The sequence below is a fragment of the Neofelis nebulosa genome, chromosome 2, assembly GCF_028018385.1.
Source record: "Neofelis nebulosa isolate mNeoNeb1 chromosome 2, mNeoNeb1.pri, whole genome shotgun sequence".
NCBI lineage: Eukaryota > Metazoa > Chordata > Mammalia > Carnivora > Felidae > Neofelis > Neofelis nebulosa.
This window is the reverse complement of record NC_080783.1, coordinates 210,105,645-210,126,719: the sequence shown is the minus strand read 5'-3', so window position 1 is coordinate 210,126,719 and position 21,075 is coordinate 210,105,645. Positions and strand designations below refer to the sequence as shown.

Below are 21,075 nucleotides of genomic sequence, written 5' to 3'. Positions count from 1 at the left end.
TCAGTCTCTCTGCCACCTCTCTTCTATTCCCTCCCTCTTTCCTCTGGCTGTGAGAACATTTCCTTTAAGACACCCTGACCATGGGGCGCCTGGGTGGCTCAGTCGGTTGAATGGCCGACTTCGGCTCAGGTCATGATCTCACGGTCTGTGAGTTCGAGCCCTGCGTCGGGCTCTGTGCTGACAGCTCGGAGCCTGGAGCCTGTTTCGGATTCTGTGTCTCCCTCTCTCTGACCCTCCCCTGTTCATGCTCTGTCTCTCTCTGTCTCAAAAATAAATAAACGTTAAAAAAAAAATTAAAAAAAAAAAAAGACACCCTGACCTGCCTGGGCTCCTGCCCTGCCCACAACCTGAAAAAGGCACATCCTGTACACCCATGCTGTGGTCCATTTGAACTTGGGATTCTCAGCTTAGTTGGTACCTGCCACCTAATATTATTGTGAGCATTAGGTGAGTGAATACATGGAAGGGGCTGAGAACAGTGCCTGGTACATGGTGAGTGCCAAGCAGGTGTTTGCTAGCATCTCCTTATCACTGTCACCATGATCATTGTCATTTTTGCAAATAGCTCCTTATGCAACAACCTGCCTTCTTCCCTTCCTCTCTCTTTCCCATCCGTCTGTTCATCCATCCATCCATCCATCCATCCATCCATCCATCCGTACATCCATCCATCCACTCATCCATCCATCCATCCACTCATCCATCCATCCATCCATCCATCCATCCATCCATCTATCCATCCAGTCATCTACTCATCTACTCATCCATCCATCCATTCATCCATCCATCCATCCATCCATCCATCCATCCATCCACCCATCCATCCATCCACCCATTCATCCATCCATCCACTCACCCATCCATCCATCCGTCCATCCATCCATCCATCCATCCATCTGTCCATCCGTCCATCCACTCATCCATCCATCCATCCATCCGTCCATCTGTCCATCCGTCCATCCACTCATCCATCCATCCATCCATCCATCCATCCATCCATCCTTCTCTAATGGGTATATACCTATGTGCTTTTTGGGAACCTGTTTTTTACACCTCACATTACATTACATATGAACAAAGTGACTCATGTTCTGATGAGTGGGGGTGGGGGTGGGGTGGAAACCATTGTGACCCCCTGGAAACCCCTGTGCTGTGTTGCTAGGTCCTGTGTCCACAGAGTAAACCTAGACTCTGTGTTGGTGCCATTGGGTATAAAGAACTTTGCAGATTAAGAACATTTGTAATCAGATATGTTGGCAATAAAGAAAGATGTTTCAGGGGCGCCTGGGTGTGGCTCAGTCGGTTAAGTGTCTGACTTTGGCGCAGGTCATGATCTTGAGGCCCATGAGTTCGAGCCTTGCATTGGGCTCTGTGCTGACAGCTCAGAGCCTGGAACCTGCTTCGGATTTGTGTCTCCCTCTCTCTCTGCCCCTCCCCTGCTTGTGCTCTGTCTCTCTTGCTCTCAAAAATAAATAAACATAAAAATGATAAAAAAAGAAAGACATTTCAGGAAGATCTTCAAAATCAAACTGAACAAATAAATGTTTGAGGGGCACCTGGGTGGCTCAATCGGTTGGACATTTGACTCTTGGTTTCAGCTCAGGTCACGGTCTCATGGTTTTGTGAGTTTGAGCCCCACATTGGTCTCTGTGCTGGCAGCACTGAGCCTGCTTGGGATTCTCTCTCTTTCCCTCTCTCTCCATCCCTCCCTTGCTCGTGCGCTGTCTCTGTCTCTCTCAAAAATAAATAAATAAACTTAAGAAAAACGTGCCATTTTAATGCTTCCTGTCTTCCTAGTCAGGCTGGGGGTTCCTGGAGCAGGGGTTGTGTCCCCCTCCTGCCCCATCTGACTGGCATCCCCCAGGCAAGCGTGTTCCTCCTTTCTCCCTCTCTCTCTCTGCCACCCTTTCACCCAGGCCTGTGGACGGTGGGGCTTCTGGTTGTGCGTCCTTATTCTGCCTTGTGCGATGGCTGCCGGGAACGAGGAGATGCTGTGGCCAAGGGGGTGTCCCGTGCTTCTCAAGGGAATTCTCTTCCTCTTCCTCCTCCTCCTCGATGCCCAGTATGGAGGGAGCACGTTACTCCTAAAGCATTGCTTCCCCTGGAGGCCTAATAGACACTTCCTGTCTAACTGGTCCAACATGGGCCGGCCGAGCCCCCTGCCTGCCCTGCCCACCCCCAGCCCTCCCCATGTCTCTATGACAGCTCTATCCTTCCAGCGGCTGCGGCCCGAAGCACTCCTGTCATCCCAGACTCCCCTCTTTCTCTCACGCCCGGGTCCAGTCCGCCAGCCACCCTCCCCTGTCCCTGGGACCAAGCCACCGGCGACTCAACTCTTAATCGTGTCTTCCAGAATACAAACGCTGTCAGGGCAGGGTGTGTGGTCTGTTTCACTCTTAGCTGCGTCCCCATCGCCTAAAGGGGGGCCCAACACGGAGTAGGTGCTCAGCAAATGCTTGTCCACTGAGATTCCACAAACACCCTGACAACAGGCAGGATGGGCACCTGCTGGAGCTGCAAAGAAGGGATTTTGAGAAACGAATCAGCCGTCCCCAGCCCACTGCCCTGAGCTCCCTCTGAGGGGCCCTCCCCACGGGCTGGCCAGGGGTGCCCGCCGGCGGGGGGGGGGGAGGGGGAGGCTTCTGCCATCTCTGGAGAATCCGAACCAGTCGAAGGGAACGGGTATAACTACCGTCTTCGGCGCCGGGAAACAGAGTCTTGAGAGGTGGGGTAACTGCCCGAGAGCATAGGTTGTAAGGGGCTCTAGGTTATAAGGGGACTCGAGCCCTGGAGGTCTGACTGCCCTGTGCTTTGTATATGCTACCTGATCTCTTAGCGCGTGAGATAAGATCTCCACCCGGTACTTGGTCGGCCCTCAGAGCCAGGAGTCTCAGAACAGAGGCAAAGCTGGAGAACGAGAGACGCGGGGCTGATGGGGAGCTCCCGCTGACCGCTGAGCCCTCCTCCCTCAGGGTCCCTCCATTTCCCCCCATCTCTCTGAGGGACCTCGGTGCCTCCTCTCCCGGCCTCCTGGATTGGTAGCCTGAGTGAGGAGGGCTGGGCACGGAGCCAGGAGGTGGGGACTCGGCTTAGGCAGCTAATCAGGTCACAGGGTGAAATTAAAAGGGAGGAGGAAATCACCGACCCATCAGAATGTGCGCTCCTTCCTGGTGACTTGGTGCCCAGGAGAGGAGCTGGGGTGACCGGGCGCGCCGGGGCCGGGAGCCAGGGGCGCAGGATGGCCCCGCAGAGAGCGGTGCAGCTGTCCCTGAAGAAGCCCACCTATGCCGTGTGTGTGGTGGGAGTCGAGACGTATGTGGACGTTCACAGGTGAGAACATAGAGGCAGCCACCTGGCTGCATTGGGCCGGGCCACCCCGGAGGACCCCAAGGCAAGGGGGGGTGGGTGCCCGGTGGACAGATCGAACATGCTGGAGGGTGCTCGTAGGAGGTTGCTCTGACGGCAGAGTAGGGGGAGTGGGATGGAGAGTCTGGGAGGGAGGAGCTAGGGTATCAGGCCCATCCTGGGGCTCTGTCTCCTGGGCACCTGGGTCAGGTCTCTGGCCTCAAGCCCGTGGTTCAGGGTTCCAGCTCTGGGCCCTGGGCGGTGCGTTCTGACGTCCGAGCGGAACTCGTGTGCAACGGCGGAATGACCTGGGGCTCAAGACCGGGTCGTCCCGAATTCCGCCTTCTGTTTCTTGCCCACGACCCGTATGTCTGAAAGGAGGTGTGGGGTGTGTGGCATCTCGATCCTTGGAGGCCAGCCCGGGTGATTGGGATCAGGAGGGGAGTGTCAGAGGGATGATTCAAGGAGTTAATAGAGGACAAGAACCTGGTCACTGAGGGAGCTGGACTTGGGGACCTCGGGTGTGGGGCTTTTCCAGCTCTGACACTGTCTGTGGTCTCCATCCCTGCTGGAGGAGATGGAAGGTCATTTCAGAAACTTAGGCCGCACGTAGTGCTGCTGACGAAGGCCAGAGGCATTTTACTGGGAGCCAGAAGACAAGGGTTCTGGTCCTGGCTCTGATGCTCGTGTGCTATCTGGCAGGGGGCCAAGTCACTGGCCCTCGCTGGGCCTCATGTCCTCATCCGAGCCCCGACAAGGTGAGCTGAGCCCCTCTTGAGTTCAGCGTGGAGGTCGAGTGCGCAGATTGCGGGGCTGGACGGACTTGGGTTCCCCCTGCCATCACGTCTCAGAGGGCGGAAAGAGCAGAGGACAGATCGGGGCATGTGTGGTGGGAGCGGAGGGCAGTGCTGTCTGGGGACCCCCTTCGGGATCACCAAGCATCTCGGCACCCTCAGATTTGGGCGCTGGCCCAGCCGTGGGGCAGGAGGAAGCTGCCCAGCCTGGCCCGCGCTGCTGTGCCTCTGGTTGACTCTGGGAGGGGGTGCTCCTGAGTGAGCGTTTTGAGAGCCCCCCACCAAAGAGCCTTCAGGAGCCTTCACCGAGGCACGGGTGGCGGCCATAGCCACCGAGAGTCTCGAAACTAGAAAACAAAAGTTTATTCTGCAGCAAGCTGGCTGAAAAGTAGACTGAAGGCAGGGCTTCCTGCCCATGGGGTCTGTGATAGACAGAGAAGGGCCATGGGACTGTCAGCCTGGGAAGGTTTGAAGAAGAAGCCTGAAGGTCCCCCAGGGCCTGGGCTGACCAGGAGGAGGGGACTCCACCCCATGATGAACTTGGGGCTCCTCTGCCCCATTACCAGTTGTCTGGCTCTGGCTGAGGCCAAAAGCAAGGGGTTTCTACTTAGCCTTACTGGTCCAAGGGGGAAAGCCCTCCCGAAGAGGGGGTGTTTCAGTCGCCAGGGCAGCCCAGGAGCTAAGCCCTCTGGCAGGGCCGGTGGCGATGGGCATGTGGGGTGACGTCATGGGAAGTGATTAATTCCCCCCGGTGCTGCATGGACTGGTTATTTGGAGAAATATTTGTGTTCGAGGTAATTGTGCGCCCCGGCCCAAGGAAGCTTTAGAAATCCCGTGACTCAGGGGCGCCTGGGTGGTTCGGCAGACCGAATGTCCGGCTTCGTCTCAGGTCGTGATCTCTCAGTTGGTTCATGAGCTCGAGCCCTATGTCGGGCTTGGTGCTCTCAGAGCAGTGCCCACTTTGTTTGGATTTGCTGTCTCAAAAAGAAATCAAATGTTAAAGAAAAGAACACCCTGCCTTAGCATGTGCTACAGATTCTGTCCCCTTCCCTTCCCTCCAATGGACTAGCTCACTGCCCTGACCCAACCCCCCCCCCTCGGCCCCCCCCCCCAGCGGGCTAGCTCACCACCCTGACCCTCCAGGTCTGGTCAGACTACCCTGGTGGTCCTTGTCCTTGCTCAGAAGTGACCCCTGGAGGACTCAGGCCAAATAAGAGGGGGTGGGCAGTGTGGGGAATCCATGCCTGGTGCGGTCTGGTCTCTTTGTCTGCCCAGAGGCCATAATGAATGTTTATTTTCTGGAATGGAGGAGAAGGCTGGCTGGCTGGGGGACAGAGACATTCTCCTGGATCTCTCCCAAGCCTCCCCGAGCCTCCCCGAGCCCTGCACAAAAGCATCAAAGCAAAATAGACGCTTCCTATCGGATGGGTAGGATTGGAGGTGTGCAGGGAGGGGGCACTCTGCAGGGCCTGTCTGATGAGCCAGCGTGAGGCCCCAGGCTGCTGGCTGCTTTTTCCTGTGGTTCTGTGTATTTCAAAGAAGGAAAGCGCCAGAACAGAGTTCTGAAACTTGTGGTGGAATATATATATATATGTATATATATGTACATATATATATATATTCTTAATGTTTACATGGACTAAATTGATGCTTTTAACTTGCACAGAAGTACAATGAAGCATAATTGTGCTGCTCATGGGATAATTACAGGATTGATGCAGACACTAATTCATCATGACTGACAGGCTCCGAGAGCCAGGCTGGGACCTGGGTTTAAAAGCCGGGTGAGGACCTTCTCTCCTCCTGGCTGCATCCTGTGCCACACGGCATTCCTTTATTAGAAGTAATCTTACAGTTTAAGTGTGAGGTGTCTGGAGAATGTGAAGCCAGGGTCCTCCCTGTGTTCCACGGAGGGGTGACGGGCCGGCGTGTCGTGCTGTCTGGACAAGGGTGGGGGGTGATTTCTTGGAACAGAAAATGCTGGCATCTGGGTGGACCTCTGAGGTCAGCCACTCCTTAACCCTACAGGTGCCCCTGCCTCCCTGGTCTCCCTGGCCACCTGCCGTTTGAGACTTCGGGACCCTCCCTATCAGCCACTCTGCCCTCCCCTCCCCGCTCCTCCCATCATTTTTGGCCCTGGAATTCCATTCTCATTCTTCACCTCCCAGTCCCTGCCCTTCCTTTCTTGGTGGGCGGACCAGCCGGGGACCCCGAGAGGACACTTGAGACACAAGGAATGGGGGTGTTACTCATGTGTGAGGTCGATTCCTCTTGACCCCCCCCCCCCCAAATGGTCTCCTTGTGACATGTCCTCAGCTTTGCTCCGTCCAGAGAAGCATCCACTCCCTTCTCTTGGGGCTGCTAAGCAGCTGTTCAGCTCTGTCAGGTGGCCCTGATGCTCGAAGGTGTGGTGGGTAGGATGTGGGGCTCGAAGGAACTGGCAAATCGCCACCCAGCCTAGGACAGCGGCCCCTCGGGGAGCTCCGCGCCTGTTTCGCCCATGCTAGATGGGGGTAACGTTTTTTGTTGCTGTGACCTGCGAATTTGGGCCCCGTTTTACAGATGAGGAATTCCACAGTCCACAACACGCATAAGCACAGCCACACTTGCTTTTCCTTCCGCACACGGGGGGCCTGCGGGGGACAGGGAAGCAGTAACTCACGGCTGACTCCCCATTCAAGGCTCTCTCGCGGGGAGGTTTGCCCCTGGTTTGCCTCTGCTGGGAGGCCTGTGGGTGACAGCCGTCCGCGCCTCCCCGCCTCTAGCCCCCACTCCCAGGTAGGCAGGGGCCCACTTGAAAGAAGGGCCTACCCAGCCTGGGGCCTCCTTCCAGGCCCTGGGTGCGTCCTCCCTGAACAACGACAGAGCAGAATTTACCCATAATCATTATCTCTGGGAAGGAAGGAAAGAGGGAGAGGATACGGCCGCACCCTAGATTTAGGAGAAAATGCCTGCCCGTGATGTGGGGTCTATAAGGTGCCAGTCATTGCCCTCCCCGACCTCTGTCAGCCACTGCCAGCACCCTGGGAGGTCCAAGGAGAAAGCCGCACCAGGGTCGGGAAGTTGAAGGACTCTCTGTGGCCTTTTACCCCACGGCGCACAGCGGTCATTTAACAGATGTTACTGAACAGCTCCACGCCGACCTTGACTCTGGAGGCGATCCATCCAGCCCGTACCCGCCGGTGAGGGGCTCCCATCCTAGTCTGAGGGCAAAAAGGACTTCAGGATGTGGATGTTAACAATCCACAGTTTCGGTCCACAGATCCTCTGAGCCACCAGCCCTCTCTCCAGGATCCGCCTGTTCCCCACGCTCTTTGTGACGGTATCGGCCGTGGGCAGGACTATAGTCAGTGAAATGTCACAGCAAGCCTGTGAGACGCGGGCAACTACGATCCCCACTTTGCAGACAAAGAAACCGCGGTACAGAGAGGTCGGGAGACTTGCCCCAAGTCACATGGCCCTCCCGTGCTGGAGCTGGGATTTGAATCCAGGTGTGCCCGACCCTAAATTCTCTGAGTTCGACCCCCAAAAGCTTCGTCAGCTGGGAATCTTCTGTGTTGCTGGGTCAGTTGGAGGGGCGGAGTGGCGGTCGAGGCGGAGGCTGAGCTTTGGAGTCAGGCCCCGAGTGGGTCCAATCTCAGCTCTTGCACTGGGTCCCTTTGAATTTCAAGACGTCTTCTGTCAAATGAAGAGAGGAGCTCAGCAGGCGGGGGGCCATGGGGATGGAATTAGAACAGGGTCAAAGTGTGATGCAGACTGTGGATCACCTGCCCCGTGTGGACACCCCCCCCCCCCCCCCCCCGCCCAGTGCAGGGCCGGGGTGAGCCATCTCCGCCCTCCCCGTGCCCAGCAGGTGCTCAGGGAATGCGTGTTGAGGCCGAGCAGCCCGCAGCACTCGCAGGAAGCTCCGTGCGCCCCTGGCGAGCTGCCGTCCTTTAGGACTGGAGCCCGTGGGGGCCGGCCAGCTCTGTGGGACTCTTGGCTCCCAGGAGAAGCACTCACAGAGCTGGCCGCGTCAGAAGGGACTTGCTGGATCCTGCTGGCTGGCCCTATGGCATCTCTTGTGGCTTCAGTCTAGAAAACTTCAAGTCTAGGGTGTCTGGAAGGTGGCACCTTGGGGGCATCCAGTGGGCAGGTGGCTGGCCGGGCGTGAGGCTTGCCTGGCCTGGTCTGCTCGAGAGCTGCCCGCTGGCTTGCTTTTCAGCCTTTCCCTCCAATTCTGCATTATTCTCCCCTCCTGCCCTTGCCTCTCCCCAGCACCGGGCCCTGGGCCACCCTCCAGGGCGCACTGGTCCTTTGCCACGATGCTCCCATCCCCCGAGACCAGGTCAGCACCACTCTGCCCTCCCGCCCGGACCCTAGGCTGGGAAGAGGGGCCCCAAACCTCCGAACTCTATCCCCAGGGGCTGGTGAAGTCCAAGTGGCAAGAATGACGGAGGGCACGGGAGAGACTTGTCCAGGATTGCCGTGTTTCTCCTGTCCTTAGAGGTCAGGCAGTCAATTTCTGAGTAGTTGAGAGAAGAAGGTGTGGCCTGCTGAACCCCAGTGGGAGGAAGCTTCTGGGAGGCAGGGTGCAGCTAAGCAAAAGGAAAAGCTTTCTAATTACCTGAGCTGTCAAAACACAAAGGGGTGTGAGAGAGTGAGTTGTCTGTCATAAGAAGTGTTCAAGCATAGAGCCCTACCACGGGCAGGAGGCGGGCCAAGATGATCTCCGAGATTCCTTTCTGACCCAAGGCTTATGCAGATACTTCACAGGCTCGTTGTTTTAAGGCAGGCAGGAGCCAGGAGTTCCCGGGTGCTGCCCTCTTGGCCTTCACTGACCTCACCCCTGTAAAGTTCAGGTGCGTGTGTGGGAGGAGGGGACATGACTTTCCTGACTCAGTGCCCCACATGCTGCCCTAGGCCTCGCCTGTCCACTGCCGAGGAACCATACCGAGGAGCTCATGTTGCAAAGTTTCAACATTTTCCTTTTCCCTTCCCGTATCTTCCCCAGCGATCTCATCCTTCCGGTCCCCGCTGGGGACGTGCTCAGGGCACCCGCGTTCCTTTTAACGTCAGCCAGGACAGCATAAGAGAGAAGACAAACCTGCTGCTCCCTCCTCCCTTTGCCAGCTGTGTGACCCTGGGAAAGTTACTTAACCTCTCTGAGGTTTTTTCATCTGCTAAATGAGGACAGCAGCACGTACTGGGGAGGGTTGTTGCGAGGATGGATGAGATCATGAGCGTCAAACACTGAGCACGTGCCTGGCCCATGGCAGGTGCTTGAAAATGCCACCCCTGATCCACCCCACCTCAGTATTACCTGTGGCACATGCCACCCTTATGCCCTACCAGGTGGGTGGGCACACGCCTTGCCAGAGCAGGTGGGCCTGGCGGGGAATTGCCCGTTGACTTGAAATTCCTCATCCCACCCTCTGCTCCTCCTTCTGCGAGATTCTCTAGGAATCTACTCTGTTCTCCTTGCAGCCTCTTTATTAACCTGGTCCCCCGGGCCCGGGCTGGGGCGTGGGGTGCGGGGACGTGCAGGGTGAGTCAGGCAGGACGCTGCTCTGGGCGACACAGACGAACCGTGAACGGACCCCAGGGCAGGTGTGAACCAGCCCCGTGGGAACACGAAGGAGAGGACACCGGGATCTGGCCCGAGTGGCCTGGGCTGGTAGGGGGCTCTGGGGGGAGCAAAGGTAACGGTGACAAGGGCAACCTCATCCCTCTTAAGCACCCACGGTGTGCCAAGCGCTCTAAATGCATCATCTCATGGAATCCCTCCAACAGCCCTAGGGAGTAGCTCTTTGGATTAAGCCCATTTCACAGAGGGGGAAAATAGGGGCCCAGGGCAGTTGAGTGACCAGGTTTGAGGGCGCCCACCACGCTCCGCACAGAGCCCACAATTCCCTCCACCGAAGGGGTGGCATTTGAAACGGGTCTTCAAGCACGCAGAAGGTTTCTCCTCCCCCTTCCCCGTCCTCATCCCCCACCCCTGCAGAGACAGGAGGAGGGCGCTGGGGAAGCAGAGGGCAAGGGCAGGGCCCCGGAAATGATGATAAAGACAACAGTGGTTACATGTATGGTAATGACTCAGACCCTCTGATCTAAGGGGTGCTTTCAAACCCATTACCTCACCTGACTGTGAGTTTGGGCTGGATCTGGGGGCTGCGGGGTGAGACTCCCCTGGAGGCAAGCAGGCGGGTAGGTGTGACCCGAGAGGCTCCTGCCGCCGCCGCGGGTGGGCCCGGAGCTCGCCACAACCTCCCACGCCCGCTGGCGACACCCCCAAGAGCCGCCCTGCATCCACGGCCCCGCCCGCAGATCCGGGAGCCTGAGCGAAGAGGAAAGGGCGCTGCGAACCCTCTCATCGAGGCCCGGGGCTCGGGTTCGTGGGTGGTGGATGGCATCGAATGAGAATCTGAGGCGGCAAGTGCCTGCCCGGCGTCACCTGCCCAGCGTGGGCACCAGGGAGAAACAGCAGCCCCTCCGGGGGTTCCCTTCCTCTCCCTCCCCCTCCCAGTCTGCGAAGCTCCTGGTGGGATAGCCTTGGCTCTTTTAACACCTTTTCCATCCCGAGAGGCAGCCCAGGCACGGGAAGTTGCCTGGATGTGAGTGACGGAACCTGGAAGGCGGGTGGGTGGGCACAGGGCAGGGGAGACCTGCAGAGGCGGCCGTTTAGGGACTCATCTGCCGCCTGCAGGGAGGAGACAAGCCGAGCCCGGACTCCCGGCACCCCGGAGACTGCGAGCTGAGACGCAGTGACTGAGCAAGGTGGGGGGCGAGGAGCAGGCTGGGCTCGGAAGGCCCGCTCTGCGCCCCTCTTCTTTTACCCCCGTTGTTGTCCTTGCTGTTTCTATTATTTCTTACTCCAAATAAGGGAGCTTTGCGCCAGGGCCGTAACTTGGAAATGTCAACTTTTTCCCAAAGCCGGGGACTGGCCCCCCAGAACCCCGCTCCCCTTGAAAGGCTCCCACGAGCCAGGAACCTTTCTGCCGCCAGCTGGGGGCCCGGGGCTCACGCCTACTCGCTCTTGGGATCAGCGGGCCCAGGCTCTGGGGCCAGGAGGTTTGGATTCAAATCCAGGGCAGTCTTGGGTTCCGGGGTTTATCCCGAACACAAGGGCTCATTGTGCTCCCGCTCCAGGCCAGGCGCTGAGCTGGATGCTCAGGTGACAGCAGCATTAGAGAGAGTCAAGTGGGGGGGTGGGGGTGGGTGGGAAACAGCTGCATTCTAGAGGGAGAGACGGGAGGGGCAGGCAAGAAGCAAATATGTCAAAATGAGCAGATGTCGGGGGCAATGACGTTGGGTCACGGGGCTAGGGAGCATGGGGTTCGTGGTGTCCTCTCTATCGCACTGTCCTAAATTGGGCAGAGACGACCTCTCGGAGAAGGAGCTGAGGGAGCGAGGCCCCGGTGGATATCTGCGAGCCGAACATTCTGATTAACGAGAACTGCAGGTGCAAAGGGCCTGGGGTGGGAGTGCGCAGAGCGAGCCAGAGGGGGAGCAAGGAGGTGGGTTTGTGGGAGGGGGAGAGGAGTCACATGGCCAGGAAGCCAGTTGGAGGCAGACCACAGAGGCTCTGTGGAAGGCTTACGAGCAGGAGGGACACCACTAAAAAAAAAAAAAAAAAAAAAAAAGCGTGTCGAGAACAGACCGAGGGCGGCAGGAGACCAGCCATTTTACAAAATCCGCGTGAAAGCAATTGGTGGTCCGCACCAGGGCGTTAGGTGTGGAGGAGGTGAGAGTGTCAGCTTTGGAGATGATGTGGACGCGGGGGCGTTAGGGTCTGCTGGGGTGCTGGGTGTGAGTGGGAGGGAAGGGGGGAGAGGGGGGCACCCCAGGATGAACTTGAGGACAGAGAGGGAGTGCAAGGTGTTGGGCACGTTTGGACGGGGCGGGGGTGGGGAAGTAGGAGTTCGGTTTTGGACGCTTCACATTGATTTACTTATTTATTTATATTATTATCGTTTTCTAGAGTAGGAGGTCTTTTTTCCCCTTCTTTTAATTGTTCCAGTATAGTTAACATGCAGTGTTGGCTAGTTCCAGGTGCACGATACAGCGACCCAACAATTCTGTACGCCCGTCAGTGCCCCGTACGATAAGTATGTTCTCCGTCCCATCCGCTATTTCCCCCATCCCCCCATGGGTAACCTCCCCTCTGGTAGCCATCAGGCTTTTTGTGCAGTCTGTTTCTTCGCTTTCTCTCTCTCTTTTTTCCTTTGTTCCTCTGTTTTGTTTCTTAAATTCCACTACGACTGAAATCGTTTGGTATCCGCCCTTATGTTCCTTGGCGTTGTGCTTTCTAGATCCGGCCACGTTCGAATACGGCAAGATTTGCGTCCTTTCTTATGGCTGACTAATATTCCACTGTGCGCATGCATATACGACACGTGTCGCTAGCGCGTCTTCTTGACTGTTCGTCTAGTGATAGACACTTGGGCTCCTTCCATAATTTGGCGATTGGTAAATAACGCTGCGACAGCGCACGTATCTTTTAAAATTCGCGTTTTCGTGTTGCTTGGGTAAACAGTCAATAGGGGGATGACGGGATCCTATGGTAATTCTATTTTTAGTTTTTTTGACTCACCTCCCTACCGTTTTCCAGAGTGGCTGCCCCAGTTTGCGTTCCCACCAAAACGCAAAAAGTTCGCATTCACATCCTTGCCAGTCCTTGTTATTTCTTGTGTTTTTGATTTTAGCCATTCTGATAGGTGTGAGGTGATATCTTACCCTTCCTTCCTTCCTTCCTTCCTTCCTTCCTTCCTTCCTTCCTTCCTTCCTTCCTTCCTTCCTTCCTTTCTTTCTCTTAGAGAGTGAGAAGGCGAGGGGAAGAGAGAGAGGGAGAGAGAGAATCTTAAGCAGGCTCTGTGCTCAGCTCAGGGCTCAATGCAGGGCTCGATCCCACAACCCTGAGATCATGCCCTGAGCCACAGTCAAGAGTTGGACATCCACTGACTGAGCCACCCAGGAGCTTCTCTCACTGTAGTTTTGATTTGCATTTCCCCGATGATGAGTGATGTGGAGCATCTTTTCACCTGTCTGTTGGCCATCTGGATGTCTTCCTTGGAGAAATGTCTGTTCATGTCTCCCGCCCATTTTTGATTGGATTGTTTGTTTTTTGGGGGGTGGAGTTGTATAAGTTCTTTACATATTTTGCATACTAACCCTTTATCAGATATGTCATTTGCAACCATCTTCTCCCATTCAGTAGGTTGTCTCTTAGTTTTGTTGATTGCTTCCTTTGCTGTGCAGAAGTATTTTATGTTGCTGTAGTCAAAGAGCTGATTTTTGCTTTTGTTTCCCTTGCCTCGTGAGACATATCTAGAAAAATGCAGCTATGGCTGATGTCAGAGAAATGACTGCCTATGTTCTCTTCTAGGAATTTTATTGTTTCAGGTCTCACATTTAGGTCCTTAGCCCATTTTGATTTTATTTTTGTGGATGGTGTAAGAAAGTAGTCCAGTTTTATTCTTTTGCATGTTGCTGTCCAGTTTTCCCAATACCATTTGTCGAAGAGACTGTCTTTTCCCCCAGTGCATATTTTTGCCTCCTTTGTTGAAGTTTAATTGACTATATAATTGTGGGGTTTTTTTTCTGGATTCTCTATTCTTTTTTTTAATTTTTTTTAACGTTTATTTTATTTCTGAGAGACAGAGAGAGACAGAGAACGAGCAGGGGAGGAACAGAGAAAGAGGGAGACACAGCATCCGAAGCAGGCTCCAGGCTCTGAGCTGTCAGCACAGAGCCCGACGCGGGGCTCGAACCCACAAACCGCGAGATCATGACCTGAGCCAAAGTCGGACGCCGAACCAACTGAGCCACCCAGGCGCTGCTCTGGATTCTCTATTCTGTTGCATTGATCAACGGGTTTCTTTTTGTGCCAGTTCCACACTGTTTTGATTACTATAGCTTGGTAGTATATCTTGATATCTGGAACTTTGATACTTCTAATTTTGTTCTTCTTTTTCAGGATCGTTTTGGCTATTCAGGGTCTTCTGTGGTTCCATACAGATTTTAGGATTATTTGTTCTATTGTGTGAAAAATGCTGTTGGTATTTTGGATTGTATTAAATCCGTAGGTTGCTTTGGGAAGTATGGACATTTAAACAAGATTTGTTCTTCCAATTCAGCTGCACAGAATATCTTTTCATTTGGTTGTGTCATCTTTAATTTCTTTCATCAGTGTTTTATAGTTAACAGACTACAGGTCTTTCACCTCCCTGGTTAAGTTTCTTCCTAGGTATTTTATTATTTTTGGTGCAATTGTCAATGGAATTGTTTTCTTAATTTCTCTTTCTGCTGCTTCATTATTAGTGTCTAAAAATGCAACCGATTTCTATATATTGATTTTGTATCCTGCAAGCTTACTGAATGCATTTATCAGCTCTGGTAGTTTTTTGGTGGAGCCTTTAGGGTTTTAAATATATGGTATCATGTCGTCTGAGGATCATGACAATTTTACTTCTTCCTTACCAATATGGATGCTTTTTTCTTTTTGTTGCTTGGTTGCTGTGGTTAGGACTTCCAGTGCTATGTTGAATAAAAGTGGTGAGAGTGACGTCCTCGTCTCGTTTCTGACCTTAGGGAAAAGGCTCTCAGTTTTTCCCCACAGGGTATGATCCTAGCTGTGGGTTTCTATTTAAGGCCTTTATTATGTTGGCGTATGTTAACTCTAAACCTACATGTTGAGGGGTTTTGTCACAAATGGATGTTGAACTTTGTCAGATGCCTTTTCTGTTTCTCTTGAAACGATAATTTGGTTTTTTCCCTTTCTCTTGTGTAGAACGGGTATTGGCTTTTCTTTGAATGTTTGGTAGAATTCACTTGTGAAGCCATCTGATCCTGGACTTTTGTTTGTTGGGAGCTTTATTTTATTTTATTATTACTGATTCAATTTCATTGCTGGCTATTGTTCTGTTCGATTTTTCTGTCTCTTCCTGTTTCATTTTTGGTAGGTTGTATATCTCTAGGAATTCATCCGTTTCTTCTAGGTTGTCCAGTCTGTTGGCACATAATTTTTCATCATATTCTCTTATAATCCTTTGTATTTCTGTTGTGTCCCTTGTTATTTCTCCTCTTTGTTTCTGATTTTGTTTGAGTTTTCTCTCTCTCTCTTTTAGGTCTGGCTAAAGGTTTATCAATTTTGTTGATCTTTTCAAACAGCCAGCTCCTGGTTTCATCGATGTGTTCAATTGTTATTTTAGTTTCTACTTCGTTTGTTTTGGCTCTGATCTTTATCATTACCTTCCTTCTACTGGTTTTGAGTTTTGTTTGTTTTTTAGTTTCTAGGTCCTTTCGGTGTAAGGTTACATTGTTTAGTTGAGATTTCTCTTGCTTCTTGAGTGAGGCTTGTACTGCCATAAACTTCCCTCTTACAACCACTCTTGCTGCATTCTGAAGATTTTGGATGGTTGTGTTTTCATTTTCATTTGTCTCTAGGTATTTCTTTTTAATTTCCTCTTTGATTTCTTGTTTCATTCATTGAAACATTCTTTGTTTAGAAGCGTGTTATGTAACCTCCAAGTATTTGTGTTCTTTCCAGATTTTTTCTTGTGGTTGATTTTTAGTTTCATAGTGTTGTGATCAGAAAAGATGTATGGTATGACTACAGTCTTTCTGAATTTGTTGAGGCTTGTTTTGTGGCCTAACATGTGATTTATTCTGGGGAATGTTCCATGTGTACTTGAGAAGAATGCGTATTCTGCTCTTTTAAGATGGAATGTTCCAAATATATCTGTTAGACCCATCTGGTCCAATGGGTCATCCAAAGCCACTGTTGCCTTGTTGATTTTCTATTTGGATGATGTGTCCATTGGTGTAAGAGGGGTGTGAAAGTCCCCTACTATTATTGTGTTACCATCAATTACCTTCTTTATGTTGGTTATTAGCTGCTGCATGTATTTGGGTGCTCTCATGTTGGGTGCATAAATATTTAAAATTGTATCTTCTTGCTGGATTGTTCCCTTTATGCTTATATACAGACACATTAAATTTAAAATGTCTGTTACTCACCTAAGGGAGATGTTCAAAAAACAGTTTGCTGTAAGGGTCTGGAGATGGAAAGTGGGGTTTCTAAGCATCTCAGTGTGGCAGGTGGAGATCATCAAGGGGATGAGTGTCACCAAAGAGGACTGAGCACCAAGCCCTGGGGCCAGGTGGGCTGGAGCCCCCTGGGACACACTCATAGGAATGTCTGTAAGGTGGCCCTGCCTGTCGTTGGGTGTCTACTCCAATTACGTGTTCCAGATCTGGGGGATAACCCCCCGCCAATAGAATGGGTTTGGGGATAACCTCCACCCCCCAATAGAATGGGTTTGGAGACCCACTAGACCCACTGGGAGCTGGACCTGAGCTAACCCCATTGATCACCTGACTGCTAAAAGCCTCTGCTCTGACTGGCAGGTGGCCGTGACCTGTGGGTCTCTTGGAATTAGCCTCAGTTCAGAGCCAGTGTTTACTACAACCAGAAAAGTCTGATTATTTCCTTTTCCCCAGGGCACGTCACCTGGTAAGGGCTGTGAGTTCCTTTGGAGAAGGCTAGGAGAGAGGTGAACAGGGCCTATTTTTAGCAGGCAGGGTCCTTCCCTAAGAGCACCTCATTGCCCATTTTTAGGAAGTTTACCAGCCTGCTGCTAAACACAGCCATGACAGTATTTAAAATGAAACTCTACGTGTTTGCAATCAAATAAATTATACTTAAAACAACGGTAACAACTCAAAACGCACCGCTTCCTTACGATGTTACTGGACTCTACTGCGATCTATGCTCCATCATTCACCTCCATCTGTCCGTCTGGGAGAACTAGTTGCACACCAGGTGTGATCGTGTATTTCTTTGCAACTCTGAATTCGTTGATGTTACATTGGCAACTTGAATGTGGCTGTTGCTGGAAGCCTCTGTACCACAGAAATTGGCAAAGGCTACAAACCAGGACTCACATTTATTGCTTTATTGATGAAGGAAAGGAGATCAATGCAGATTAACTTTAAAGGTGTGTTAGGTTGAGATTAGCACAAAAAGCGGGGGGGGGGGGGGGGGGGAAGCTGTTAGTCCAGCATTAGCTAACTCAGCAAAGAGGTTGCCCGAGGCACCGACGGAGTGAAAGTTTTCACTGCTTCCCTTCCATTTTCTTCTTCTTCTTTTTTTAATGTTTATTTGTTTTTGAGACAGAGAGAGACAGAGACAGAGCATGAGTGGGGGAGGGGCAGAGAGAGAGGGAGACGCAGAATCCGAAGCAGGCTCCGGGCTCCGAGCCGTCAGCACAGAGCCCGATGCGGGGCTCGATCCCGTGAACCGTAAGATCATGACCCGAGCCGAAGTTGGACGCTCAACTGACTGAGCCTCCCAGGCGCCCCTCCTTCCATTTTCTTCTTGGACACAAATGAAAACATCAATCCACATTTATGTCCCTGATTAGTGGCAGGTCACAGGGACCACAGGGAGACAGAGTCAGACAGCAAGCACACTCAACTTCTGAGGCATTTTCCTGTAAAGGAAGGGAGCTGAAGAGACGAAGGCCCCTCCACCTCAGGCAGATGGGTCGTAGGCAAGAAGCGGAGGGAGAAATTTGGGGCGGCCCAGTCCTGTCCCCATCTTGAGCACCAGGTCATTCTAGGGCCACACCCAGGTTCCACTCAGACGTCAGAACGCAGAGCCCAGGCCCCAAAGCCTGGCCCCAGGGCTCAGAGCCGGAACTCTGGAGATGGAACCCCAAAATTGGCCTGACACCCTAGCCCCTCCCTCCCAGGCTGTCCAGCCCCCAGAAATGTTGTAAGGCTGCTGGGCAGTGACAAGGGTCCCTTGAGGACAGTGATGGCGAATCTGGGTGGGCTGCAGTCAACTGTGTGGGTGCAGGTGCACAGTGGGGAGGGAGGCAGTTTGACGGGGGCTGGGGCGGTGCTTAGGCAGTCGGATGGAGAGCATCCATCTGACTCAGAGTCAAGCGGTACCGGGGAGTGACTGTGACACAGGCTAGGGACTCTAAGCCTGCGAAGGGGAGGGAGAACAGGCAGCCCTGGGCTGCCCAGGGGGGATGGTGAGGGCTCCACCTTCAGTGGCTGCGGAGCTGGGGGCTTCATGGGGTTGGTGTGTTAGGGGAGGGAGCTGGCAGGTAAGCAGGAGGAATCCCCGGGCTGCTGGTAGGGGTCTGTGGTGGGCGCAGTTCTCAGTGATGACAAAGTCTAGGGTCTGCCCTGGGAGAGGGTGGAGGACAGGGTCGCTGGGGAAGGAGGTCAGGCACTGGGACGCCCGGTGCCGGCCCATCACCCACCTGGCTTCTGAAATTGTAGGTAGTGGCAGACGCCGGCCCCCTCCAGGAATGAGGGCAGAGTGACAATGATCTGGAAGTGACAGGGAAGAAAGAGCACACAGGACCCCCACCCACCTCTGGGCCCAGTCGGGGGGAGTGAGGGGGAACTGGCCACCGTTGAGAGGGCTGCAAGGGGACGCTGCCCACTGTGGGGAGCAGGTTTCTGAGGCAGCAGGAAGGTCAAGGAAACACTCTGAGATGAGATGAGCCCCCCCCCCCCCCGGCACACCTGGTGGCACATGGGATGGTCTGGGAGTGGGGGCAGATGGGAGGCGGGGTCAGATCAGAGGGTGAACATCAGGCGGTACTTGGGTTCTCGTGCTAACTGTTTAAACGAGGACGAAGGGCGTGCGAGATGGGGGTTCCCGAAGGTACCATGGCTCATGGGGATGAGTGGGGGTGGCGGGGGCGGGTCTGGCCAGCGGCCTGCAGGGCTCCAGTCTCTTCTTTGTCCCGGCTGCCTCTGAGAAATGAGGAGAGTGATAACTGCTTTGCAGGGCCGTGCTGAGCATCAGGGAGCCAGGCACTGAGTGGGACTTGGGGTTCTTATAACCACAACCCCCATCAACATTGTCAATGGAGGCAGTTTGATGGGCGCAGGTGACCGTGGTGGCGGTTTCGGAGGGGTGTCTGGTTTCTCCAGAGGGTTTAATATCTGGCTGGGTTCTCAGCAGCCCAGGAAAGGATAGAGGCAGGACCCCTCTGGCCCAGCATCTTTGCAGACAGGTGGATGTCTGCAAGTGGACTTGACCTTGAGCCTTGAGGCTGATGGCTCTGTCCTGGGGAATGGCAGGGAAGAGCCCTGACATGTAGGGGGACGGAGAAACACTGACGCATAGTTCTGTTGTTCAACTTCCCCTCTAGGGTATGGGCTCCGCATGGCCAAGAGCCTCATGGAACCCTGGGGCCTAGCTATCAGAGTGGAGTGAGAGGGATAGGGTGGAGGGGGAGAAGGTGGGGGCAAGGTGTAGCATTAAATGGAGTGATGGGGGGCTCACTGAGAAGGCGACCTTTAAGCAGAACCCTGAAGAGGGTAAGGGAATGAGCCCTGTGGATATCTGGGGGAAGAGCATCCTATGCAGAGGAAACAGTCAGTGCAAAGGCCCTGAGGCAGGACAGACTGGCAGCTTCATGGACCAGCAGGGAGGTCAATGTGGCTGGAGCAGAGAGGATGAGGGGGAGCAGAGTGGGGGAGGAGAAGGTCAGGGAGGTGGCAGGGGGCACATCACAGGGGGCCTGGTAAGCTACTGTGGGACAGGAGCCACGGCTTTTGAGCGAAGGAACAGCACAGTCTGCTCAAGTGTGCTGTGTGTGGAACAGAGGGGGCACGGGTGGGGCCAGGGAGACCAGTGAGGAGGCTGCCTGGCCGTCAGGTGGTGAGAGGTGGATGGCCAAGTGGGTTCCCTATTGGGTTGGAGAATTTGCAAGTATCAGAACGGGAAGCCTTGGGGTGGGGGGTGGGGTCTCCAGAGGTTGGCGGTCTCTGCTCTCTGGAGCCTCGGGGACCACTGTCAGCGTGCGGGGGTTAAAACCGTGGCTCAGCTCCATGCCCCGCTGCCTCTTGGATTCCACCTGGGGTCCGCTGAAGGGGCCCTGTCACTAGAGCCAATGCTCTGCTCCAACCCCTCAGGTTACGGTCGGGGAGACTGAGGCCAGAGGACAAGGTGCCCAGGGCGGGGTCCTGGGGAATCAGTGGGGAGCTGGGATGGAGTCCAGGCTGCCTGATGCACAGCTGGGCTGGTCTCCTGGCCAGTGGCAGGTTAGGGGGTGCTGAGGCTTGTGTCGCTTGGCTGCCCCAGCCCCCACTACCCTGCTGCGGCCTCCGTCCCGAGTCCCCCGGAAACTGCCCTCTCTCCTTTCTATCAGTGATGTGCCCAAGGGTGCCGAGACCTTCGGGGTCTCCGGGAGCCCCGGAGTGGAGGTGTTCGTGATCTATGACCCAGCACGGGTGACAGTGCCCACAGGCAAGACCCGCTGGCCCCTGGACGCCAACGTGGATGTGACCGTATCCGTGGACGCGGCCAGTAAGGACTTACATGATCTCAAGGTAAGCGCCCCGCCCCCCCCTCCGCCCTCGTCTCCACAGTCAGAGGCTGCATCTCCCAACCCCCACCCAAGCTCAACCCCACCCACGTATCACCCTCTGACACCTCCAGCCACGTAACGCGTCCCGATACAGCTCCACAGACACCCCGCACACGCAAGCACACCCCGGCACGGCAACGTCACACGTACACGCGCGGCTGGATACGCCCATAAAAACGGCCCGCCTGCGCGTCCGCTCAAGTTCACAAGCACCTCCCCACTAAGCCCCATGCCCGGCCTACACACAGACCCGGAAACAAGCCCCCGTAGCGGGCGGGACCCCGCAGCAACACCGCGGGCCCGCGCATGCGCGCGTGCCCGCAGACGCAGGTGTCTTCCTGGATGTGTGTGTGTCCCCGTAGCGAAGGGAGAAGAAAGGCTTCCCTCCTTCAGGGATCACGCCCTCGCCACTCACCCCCGGGCACCCACGGCACGCACGGCGACCCACTGGGTCACTGACTTGGCCCTTTCTCCCCCAGCAGGCAAGAGGCTGAGACTGTGCGGCTGTTCTCCCCCTCCAGAGCAGGGGCCCTGGAGCCTGCCAAGGGATCAAATCC

The 21,075-nt window shown here is 54.4% G+C and overlaps 1 protein-coding gene across 1 annotated transcript in view; it reads left to right on the top strand.

Moving 5' to 3' along the window:
* Positions 1–3,093: 3,093 nt before the first annotated feature.
* PADI1 (peptidyl arginine deiminase 1) overlaps positions 3,094–21,075 on the top strand; it is a 39,432-nt gene continuing 21,450 nt past the window's right edge. Inside the window, exons 1-2 of the mRNA XM_058718924.1 lie at positions 3,094–3,330; positions 20,300–20,480. Of these exons, the coding sequence (XP_058574907.1) occupies positions 3,239–3,330; positions 20,300–20,480 (273 nt within the window). The 5' untranslated portion in view covers positions 3,094–3,238. The remainder of the gene's footprint in view (positions 3,331–20,299; positions 20,481–21,075) is intronic.